At 41.5% G+C, this 10383-nt stretch overlaps 1 protein-coding gene across 1 annotated transcript in view; it reads left to right on the top strand.

Annotated features, from left to right (window-relative positions):
* The window catches only part of LOC108293330 (tenascin), a 41459-nt gene extending 33283 nt beyond the window's left edge, over positions 1-8176 (top strand). Inside the window, exons 5-10 of the mRNA XM_017514665.2 lie at positions 872-987; positions 1754-1910; positions 5318-5587; positions 6670-6855; positions 7125-7214; positions 7819-8176. Of these exons, the coding sequence (XP_017370154.1) occupies positions 872-987; positions 1754-1910; positions 5318-5587; positions 6670-6855; positions 7125-7214; positions 7819-8120 (1121 nt within the window). The 3' untranslated portion in view covers positions 8121-8176. The remainder of the gene's footprint in view (positions 1-871; positions 988-1753; positions 1911-5317; positions 5588-6669; positions 6856-7124; positions 7215-7818) is intronic.
* The last annotated feature ends 2207 nt before the right edge of the window (positions 8177-10383 follow it).

Raw genomic sequence — 10383 nt, 5'->3', positions numbered from 1 at the left:
AGCAAAACTTTGAAATAAATGTCAAACAATAAAAGTCCTCGTTTTATGAGTTAATATATGTATGAAATAAGAGCTGTTAACCCCATTTTATAGATGAGGAAACTGAGACTGCATGGTTAAGCATCTTTTTTTTTTCAACATGTTGAAACACATCAAATGGAAAGTTAAGCATCTTATCCCAAATCATGCCACTAACAAGTAGTAAAAGCAAAACTTTAACCCTGGCAGCCCTGGCAGATTTATGCTCTTCACTCTATGGCTTTTCAGTGGAGCTCACTGTCTATTTTTTTTTAAGTGGAAACATTCTGGCTTATGATTTTAGCATCAGCATAATTACCTTCATATCTAAAAAGCAAGCTCTGGCTAGAAATCGACCCTTTCTTGCTTAATAATAACAACATTGGCTGCCATTTATTGAACTTGCTCTGCATGCCACGAACCAGGCCCAGGAGTCTACAGGGAGTACATCACTCGCTCCTCAATGCATTCCCAAGAAGTAGACATATTTATCTTCCTTTCCTAGGTGAAGAAACTGAGGCTTAGAGCATTGTATGCAATTTGCTCAAGTTCACATTGATAGTAACAGTAGAGCTTAGATTCTAAGCCCAAGTCTGGCTGATTACAAAGCCTGTGTTCGTTTTAGATTTCACTATATGAAATAGACACAATTAATGATACTGTTTGTTCTAATATTAATTTTTATACAGCCTCATAGTAGACCTTATCCCAGAAGAAGCTGTGAAAGGACATCTGCTCTGGTTGTCAGCCCTGACCATTGCAGACATCCAGTCTGGTTTAGTGGAATCACGGCTGCATTGCCCACCCACACACCTGCCCTATCCTTACATTCTATTTGTGTTGTTCCTTATAGACTTGCCTGCACCTGAAGGCCTGAAATTCAAGTCCATCAAGGAGACATCTGTGGAAGTGGAGTGGGATCCTCTAGACATTGCTTTTGAAACCTGGGAGATCATCTTCCGGAATATGGTAAGGAGTACAAAAGAGCAGATCCATTTGACCTCAAGGATTTGAAAGATGATCAAAGGGTTCTGAAGACTTTTGTATCAACTCAATTTCCTTAGCTTTTGGTGGAGGGCAAGACTCTAATTAGTACCTTTTGTATTAGCATCTATATTTTAAGGGATGTTGGTTTTCCCCTCATTTTAATAAGTCGGTAAGTACAGCACTTAGGGGTGAGAGCCTAGACAAATAGAACTTGTCGTCTCAAGGTTCCAGTTGTCCCTCTTCACCTTGGAAATCTCTACTCAGAGGCAAAGAAGAGAATAAATGGTCTATCCCTCAAAACACAGGTACACCTCAGATTTGAGCAGCCCTTCTCTCCAGGTCCAAAAGCACATGTAAGGCAGGGAACTTGTTCTCTGAATTTAAGCCCCACCTCTGCCACCAACTAGCTGTGTGACTATCCAACAATCACCCTGCTTCTCTGATGCTGGCCTCAGTCTACCAAAGGAGGGATTGAGCTTGTGGCTTCAGAAGTCCTTTGGCTCTCACATTCTGTCATTTGACTTGCATGACAAAGGGGTAGAGGTCTACGAGAGGGAGAAACAAACTAGAGAAATGTCTTTATCATCTCCGTATCTCAGTGGTTCACATACTGATCTGATGCATAGTAAGTGCCTAATGAATAGATGAAAAAATGAAAGAGGATTGAATGAATGCAGAGTGAATGAATCACATAAATTAAGAGACTAACACCTCCCCTAAGTCTTACCAAGCTCCTTCTCTCTCTCAGAATAAAGAAGATGAGGGAGAGATCACCAAAAGCCTGAGGAGGCCAGAGACCTCTTACCGGCAAACCGGTCTAGCTCCTGGGCAAGAGTATGAGATATCTCTGCACATAGTGAAAAACAACACCCGGGGCCCTGGCCTTAAGAAGGTGACCACCACACGTGAGTATCACCTTTAATACCCCTGATACAATGATAAGGCTGATTGTACCTCATAGCATCTCCTGGCTAAGAAAGTGCCTTCTCATATAGCATCTATATCATTTACTTTTTGCTACATTTTTAAAAGTCCAGTTACAGTGGTTTAAAATGACCATTCTTTGCATGTTGGTGATCTAGGTTTGGGCTCAGCTGAGCAGTTTATCTGTTCTTGACTGCACTCCTCACAGATCTGTGTGATTAAGGGGCGGATTGGCCTAGGATGGCCTCAGCCAGGATGGTGTCTTTCTTCTTCACAGGTCTCTCATTCTCCAGGATGCTGGTCCTGTTCACACAACTGTTGAACAGGTTCAAAACTGGTATTAGATCACTTCCACCAAAGTACATCCAAAGGCCAATTTATGTTTAAGGAATGGAGAAACAGGTCCGTCTCTTGATGAAAGGAGTTTCAAAATTGTCTTCCAAAGGGGCATGAACTACCTGAAGATAGATAATTAAGTCCATTGCTAACAATCTACCATGTCACTAGTTTAATGTTAGCACCCAGTTCTAGGACAGACGAGGGGAAAATATTAATGTTAAATCGTAAAGAAGCTAAATCACTTTAACATCACATAGTTAACACTATCAGGAGCATAACTTTAAGCCAGGGTAAGTTTTATAACTTTAACCCTGCTTCTGCTAACATTGACTAGGCTCTGATTTATGCAGAATGTTGATTCTATCTCTTCAATAGAAACCTAAATAAAAATTTACTCAATGCTAATGATGTCAGAACTTCTTGTGAGTAGAATAGAATTTAGCAGTACTAGATCATTTGGTAAGAAAAATATCTGAATTTGGAGTTGCTCTACCAGGAAGAAATTTTTTGTTGTTGTTTTTGACACAGAGTCTCACTCTGTCTCCCAGCCTGGAGTGCAGTGGTGTGATCTCAGCTCACTGCAACCTCTGCCTTCTGGGTTCAAGTGATTTTCCTGCCTTAGTCTCTCAAGTAGCTGGAATTACAGGTGCCCACCACCACACCCAGCTAATTGTTTTGTATTTTTAGTAGAGACGAGGTTTTACCATGTTGGCCAGGCTGGTTTCGAACTTCTGACCTCAAGTGATCCACCTGCCTCAACCTGCTAAAGTGCTAGGATTACAGCCTGAAGTTTTTTAAAAAGAAAAAAATACATAATTTTGCACTTCCATAAAGGAAAACCTCTTTATTTTCTTCAAGATAACATATGCATCAACTCTTTAAGTAATTGACTCTTCTTGGCAGGGGTTGTTGGAAAAGTTAAATCAGTTGCTAATGACAAGAAAGAACATCTTGCATTTAAATATTTGCACATTTTGCCTAGCTCATAGCCAATTCCACGGATTTTCTCCTTCATAAGCAAGCGTTTTCCATCATCCTGACAGCATCTCTCTGTGGTAGGTAGAAAAGCAGGTACCAACAGGAAAAAAAATCATTAGATCAACAGAAACACAAAGACAAGAAAAAGCAAATGCTTAGTTGCCATGGAGGAGGTGCACTGAAAATACAAAAGATTTTTTTTTCACTGCTCTTTTCTTTTTAATCTACATTTGGGAATTGGCTGCTTTATTTCTTCTTATTTCAGAACAAACATTCTCACATTTGAAGTTGCAAAATCATATAAATTTCAACATAGGGGGACAGTTATTTACCTGTTCATTTTGCTGATATACCTGAAGCCTTTAAACCTTTAACCTTTTTTCCAGATTTAAAGGGCCTTAAGCTTTCAGTTCAAAACACCTTTGGCTCCTTCTCTCTGGCATCTATATAAAGGTGGTATTACACTTACTTTTGAGGTCAATATTGAGAGGTGTTGTCATGTAAGGGGGAAAATGGATGGGTTTGGATTCAGTCAGCTCTGAGTTTGAATTCCATCTTCACCATTCACCATCACCTTGGAAAAATCTGTTTCTTTAAGCTTCAAATCCAACAGCTGAAAATGGGTTTACAGTATTCTCCTTGTGGGGCTGTCGTAAGACTCAAGACATAAATAACAAAGCACCATGTTTGCACTCGATAAGAACAGAGCAGTGTTCATTTCTGCTATTCAAAGGTCCAAAATTTGGGGGGTATCAGTGTCCTTGACTGAATCCCAGCTTCTTTAATGAAAGAGGTACTAAGGAAGGGAGTAGTTACGGTTTGGGTGCTTGCTAGCACCTATAAGAACAGAGAACAGGCAGCTTCTGTCCATTTTTGTGGCATCGTTTTCATTACGCATTTGATAAGTACATTATCTGTGAGCTGAGACTGATGTGTGAACACCTAGACTTCAAAAACAGACTGCGGTTTTCTCACAATCAGCTGCGAATTACTCTTCCTTTTCATTCCCTGTATAAAGCCGATTTCCTTTCACTTGTTATTGTTTACTGAACCAATGCTGAAAACACAAACATTTTTTTAAAGAGAAACATTTACTGAATACCCAGAATGTGCCTGTCTCTATGCTGGGAATTTAAAAAGACTCACTCTCTGAATGAGTCAATGACCCCATCTAAATTGATTCTGCAGTACAGAAATCTGTTATGAAACAGTAAGAAAGGTATGACACTAGATTGCTCTTTAAGGACAGTTGCAGCCACAGGGAGGTAATATGTGTTTACCTGAGTGCAGCAGGGTTAAAAAAAAAATGCTTTTCATTAGGAGACAACATTTAAGTGGGGTTTTGAAGGATGCACAGGAGATTTTTAGAGAGAGGTATGATCTTAGAAGAAATGAGAGAACAGCATGTGCAGAGACCAGGTGATGCACAACCGCATAATGTGCTTCCAGAGCTCTGAGCATCTATCAAAGTACAACACCAGAGTGAGCGAGGCAGAAAAAGTCAAGATGAGCATGCAAAAATGGGCAGGGCTTGAAATAGCAATGACTTTCTTGCGTGAATTCTTTTTATCAAAAATAACTTTCCATACGCTGTCAAGACAGTCTACTGCCTCACTTTTCTGCTTTGTAATTCTGATGGAAAAGTTTTCAGCCACCCAGGAAGTTTTGCCTAATTAAAGATGTAGAAAGAGCAAGTTCATTTTTTCAAATGAAGTATCCCCAAAGCATGTTTCCTCAACTTATGAGAACAGTAATAGTAATAACAAAAGAACAACCTTTTTTTTTTTTTTTAAATGTGACATCCATGAGCCAGGCTCTATGCTAGATGCCTTGCAAGCTTTATCTCTCTTAAGATTTGAAAAAACAAGAAACACTAGAGGTAGCTGCTTTTATCCCTACTTAGAGCTTTTTAAACCAAAACCTGAGGTTCAGAAAGGTAAACTAAAGTCAAGTGGTTAGTATACAGCTAAGTGTTCACCCACAGGCCTGGAGAGTTACGAAGTCCTCTCTCTGCTCAGCCTCAGGCACTGGCCCTGACCTCTGAACCCATTCTGTCTTCTGCCCATCATAGGCTTGGATGCCCCCAGCCAGATCGAGGTGAAAGATGTCACAGACACCACTGCTTTGATCACCTGGTTCAAGCCCCTGGCTGAGGTCGACGGCATCGAGCTGACCTACGGCATCAAAGATGCGCCAGGCGACCGTACCACCATCGATCTCACAGAGGACGAGAACCAGTACTCCATCGGGAACCTGAAGCCTGACACTGAGTACGAGGTGTCCCTCGTCTCCCGCAGAGGTGACATGTCGAGCAACCCAGCCAAAGAGACCTTCACAACAGGTAAAAGGCCTTCCCCTGTTAACAGATACAGTAAAGGAAAGATTGAAAAATTTCCATCCCACTTCATGTTGGGGTGTCTTCCAGGCTCATTTTACAGTAAGAAAAATAAAAGGAGTATTTCTACTCTTTTAAATTTGAAAATATTGTAGCGATTTGTTAATTAATTAAAAAAAAAAAAAAACACAGAATTCCAAATAACCTTCTAAAGCACCTTTGGGGGCAACGGACATACACAGAAGATGCTGGTATGATATTCTCAGACAAGAGTTCTCCTTAAAGTTCAAATAAATATTTTTGAAGTAAAATACAATATATGTAAAACATATATGACAAATGAGCCTCCTATCACCTCAGCCTATGACATTATTTTCAAAGTTCAGAAGTGTCCATTTTTCATTCAGTAAATATTTTTTCAGAGCTCAGTAATCACTTTGTGAGTTATTAGAAATATAATGAGAAGGACGGGCATGGTGGCTCACGCCTGTAATCCCAGCACTTTGGGAAGTCAAGGTGAGCAGATCACGAGGTCAAGAGATCAAGACCATCCTGGCCAACATGGCCAACCCCATCTCTACTAAAAATACAAACATCAGTTGGGTGTAGTGGCACATGCTACTCAGGAGGCTGAGGCAGGAGAATCGCTTGAGCCCAAGAGGCAGAGGTTGCAGTGAGCCAAGATCGTACCACTGCACTCCAGCCTGGTGACAGAGCAGGACTCCATCTAAAAACAAATAAAAAGAAAGGAAAGGAAAAGAAATACCATGAGAAAATGCAGAAGACCAGTTCTTGCTCTCATGAGCTTATTCTTAAGTCTTTGTATTGTTCTTTAAGCACAAAGTCTGAGAAAAACACAAATGGCTACATTGTTACAGTCAACCATAATAGGATAATAGGGAAAGGTGCAAATCTGTAACATTTGTTTAGATTTGCGCATCAACTATGAGGACAGATGAGTGTGCTGAGAATTTTGTAAATTTTCTCTAGTGACAGGCACCTTTCATATGTCAGCTTTAGCTGTCAAAGACTCTGGCTGTCTTGTGACTGATATATTCAATGCAAATGTTCCTTCTTCTCTCAAACAGGCCTCGATGCTCCCAGGAATCTTCGACGAGTTTCCCATACAGATAACAGCATCACCCTGGAATGGAGGAATGGCAAGGCAGCTATTGACAGTTACAGAATTAAGTATGCACCCATCTCCGGAGGGGACCATGCTGAGGTTGATGTCCCAAAGAGCCAACAAGCCACGACCAAAACAACACTCACTGGTGAGCTCTGCATCTCTGCCTGCCTGAGCCAGCCAGCCCTAGAGGGCCCTTAAAGGATGGGCACTTCCTCCCACATGTCCCCATTTGCAACCCTCAGAAATAAGTCCAATTTCCAGACATACCACTTACTTGGACTGCAGCGAGTTCTTTTGTAAAACATTCTGAACATTGGTTATAACCTCCAGAGACCAACTCAAAGCCATTTTTATCATCCTCTGAAAGTCCCTTTGATTTCAGGATGAATCTCAGCTTGCACATTCTCTCCTTAGGTCTGAGGCCAGGAACTGAATATGGGATTGGAGTTTCTGCTGTGAAGGAAGACAAGGAGAGCAATCCAGCAACCATCAACGCAGCCACAGGTGGGGCATACCTGGGATTCCCATCCCACTGAGCTGGTGCTGGGCAGATGAGACGGGGCCAGTGTGGCCAAAACCTGTTTAAAGAGAAAAAGTAGAAGCCCAGAGGAGAAAGGGCCCTGTAGTACTATCTAACTTCAGTGTTGAAATTCAAAAGGAATATAAGCACAGTCCATCTGTATGATGCCAACATCATCCCCTGTACGAGAAGGGGGATGGAAGATTTTTAAAAGAAAAATTAGAACCAGGGTTTATAAAAAATTCACAAAAATTTTTAAATTGGTAATCAAATGCATCTTTTAAATAAACTATTGTCTACTCCAAACACATCTGTGGGGTTTTCTCTGAGAAAACACCTAACTTTTATACCCCTGTCAAGCAGTTTATAAGTAACAGGATCATAGTTTAAGTCTACGTCTTAATTCGACCTTATAATTAGACCTGTTTTACAGAATTGAAAAGAGAGACCCAGAGAGGTGAATAGTATGTGGTCCCTCAGCTCCCCTGTGGCAGACCTAGGATTCTAGCCCAGAGGCAGTTGACTTTCAGCCCCAGATGCAGCCCTGCCTTGCAACCTGAAGAGCATTCATCTCTGTTCTCCTCCCAGAGTTGGATGCACCCAAGGACCTTCGGGTTTCTGAAACCGCAGAGACCAGCCTGACCCTGCTCTGGAGGACACCGTTGGCCAAGTTTGACCGCTACCGCCTCAATTACAGCCTCCCCACAGGCCAGCGGGTGGAGGTGCAGCTGCCAAGAAACACCACCTCCTATGTCCTGAGAGGCCTAGGCCCAGGACAGGAATACAACATCCTCCTGACAGCCGAGAAGGGCAGGCACAAGAGCAAGCCTGCACGCCTGAAGGCATCCACTGGTGAGTCTGCCCTGAGCTTCCTCCAAACTCTAGGTTGATTCTGGGGTTGTCAGATCTGTTCAGCCAGGTTGTCCTCACATGAGCAAGCCATATGCAAAAACTAGCCACTTTCTCCATGCCTGAAGCCCCTGAACGCCACTTTGAAAGGGCTGCTTACTTGTCTTTTCTGCCTCCTGTCAACTGATACAGCAAAGTTCTCCCACTGGGCAATCGGGGTTTTGAAATATCTCTTCCTGGAAGAACTAAAACATCAGGATTTGTGTTTGCGTTTGCCTACAATTTTTGTTTTCTTTTTTTAACTATGTGTGCTTCACAGAATCTTTTTAATTATTTGTCTATTTCCTTCTTGTAGCCTAACAATGAATTTACTTTTCATTTTATTTCTTTTAAAGATGACCAAGATGTTGGTAATAATGTTTTTTGATTATTTCCCACAAAATGTTTTTATTGCAGGTTTTTTGCTTTCTGTGTTATGAAGAGTGTGGCACATGTCCCTTTGAGACTTCCACAGTGCCCTCTCATTTTCTCTTTTCTCTTAGTCATTAAGACATTAACCTAGTTTGTCTATGACAACAGCTAATCCTGACATTCTGGCCCATGTAACCTATTCGCTAAACCTGCTCCCATGCTTACTTGGTGGCTACACTGAAGAGAAAATCAGGTTTTTAAAATATTTCTTCCTTTACAAAAAATAATCCCATTCAGTTTTGGCCACCAAATATTCAAAATGTATAGGTGTAAAATGTCACTTCTCCAGGGTTTGGCAAGTAATAGTCTTTTACTTCCAATGTAGTTAGTAAGCATGTACTGACCACCTACTGCATACATTGCATCACGCTGATACTTGAGGAAAAGTGGTTCCCAAAGTCCGCATTGTTAAGTGGACTCGTGTGCCTGCTCATAGTGCTTGCAGAAGACTAGGTACTCAGAATCTAGACAGAACTCAAGAACAACAGTGATCTGGGGGAATCAGGAGCAGCTGGCAAAGAGGTCATGGCAAGAGATGTTATTCCAGTTAAGCCTTGATAAGCAAGAAAAGGGTTAGAAGAATGGGCATATTTGGAAATGGCTTGAACAGTCTTTGTCGCAGTATCCTCAGTATCAAATTACAGTCATTTACATGAGATAGAAGTTGGTTTTCTTTCTTATAAAATGAATCTGGAGCTGGGAGGTACAGGGATAACTCAGTTTCAAATTGTCAGGCACCCAGGCTGCTTCTTTCTTTTCCACCATGTTTAGTCCTTTCTTTTCCATTCTCAAAGTCATCTCAGTGTCACAACACGGCTGTTGTAGTACAGCCATGACATCTGTGTTCTAGGCAGCATAAGGGAGAGAAAACCAAAACTCCCAAAGAGGAGCACCTTCTAGGCGAGTCTTTCTGGAAACTCCACCAATCACTTCTCCGTAGTTCGTTGGCCACTCTTAGCTGTAAGGGAGACGTGGAAAGGTAGTCTTTCATCCAAACATGTTGCTTCCACATAAAATGGAGATTATTTGTAAAAGGGAAATTTGGCAGACAATGAGCAGTCTCTGCCAGAGTCTGAAATGAGTTCAGGTGGTCAATTCTGTTGACTCTGCATTAACTATAAGATGAGAATCAAGGATGCTCTGAAAGAGTAGTTTAATCAAAACTAAGAGGGGGGATAGAATCAAGAAGAAATAAATCTACAGTAGAGATTTAAATATTTCAGCTTTATAAACATGAGCTTGTTATAAAGTGTCAAGGGGCAACAAATGAATCAGAAATAGACAAAAGACAAAATCCCTCTCTTTTCTTTCTCTCTTTCTCTTTCTTTCCTCCTCCCTCCCTCCTCCTCTTCGTCGTCCTCCTCCTTCCTCTGCCCCTTTCTCTCAGCTTTCCCTTGAGTTTGATAAATGCTGTTTCTAAGAGAGATTTTCATTGCCCCCCAATCAATCACTCCACCTTCTGGTGATGGCCACATTGCTTGCTTCCTCCAGTGAGAAAGCCCCACGCCTCAGCAGTCACTGGAGAGGTTTTATCTCCTGGAGATTCTGGGGTGTGGGGCTTCTCCACTACAGAAAGGAGGTAACGTGGCCATCACCTGGAGACTTACTAGCTGGAATTATTCTGTTTCTGAATGTGAGCCCCATATCGGCATTCCAAAGTCTCAGTAATAATATCATTTTCCCTACCACGCCTCCTTAATACCATTTCAAAGATATCATGTTTCATATTTAAAGACATTCTTCAGTATAGGAAAAATTTGCAAAATTCTTTTTGCTGGTTCTTCTCCACTGTCCACAGAATATTTACCCTATCCCTTTCTCCGGGGGGGGGGG

This window comes from Cebus imitator, unplaced genomic scaffold, assembly GCF_001604975.1.
Source record: "Cebus imitator isolate Cc_AM_T3 unplaced genomic scaffold, Cebus_imitator-1.0 Scaffold532, whole genome shotgun sequence".
Taxonomy (NCBI): Eukaryota; Metazoa; Chordata; class Mammalia; order Primates; family Cebidae; genus Cebus; species Cebus imitator.
Note: the sequence above shows the minus strand (reverse complement) of the source record. Positions and strands in the feature narration are given on the sequence as shown.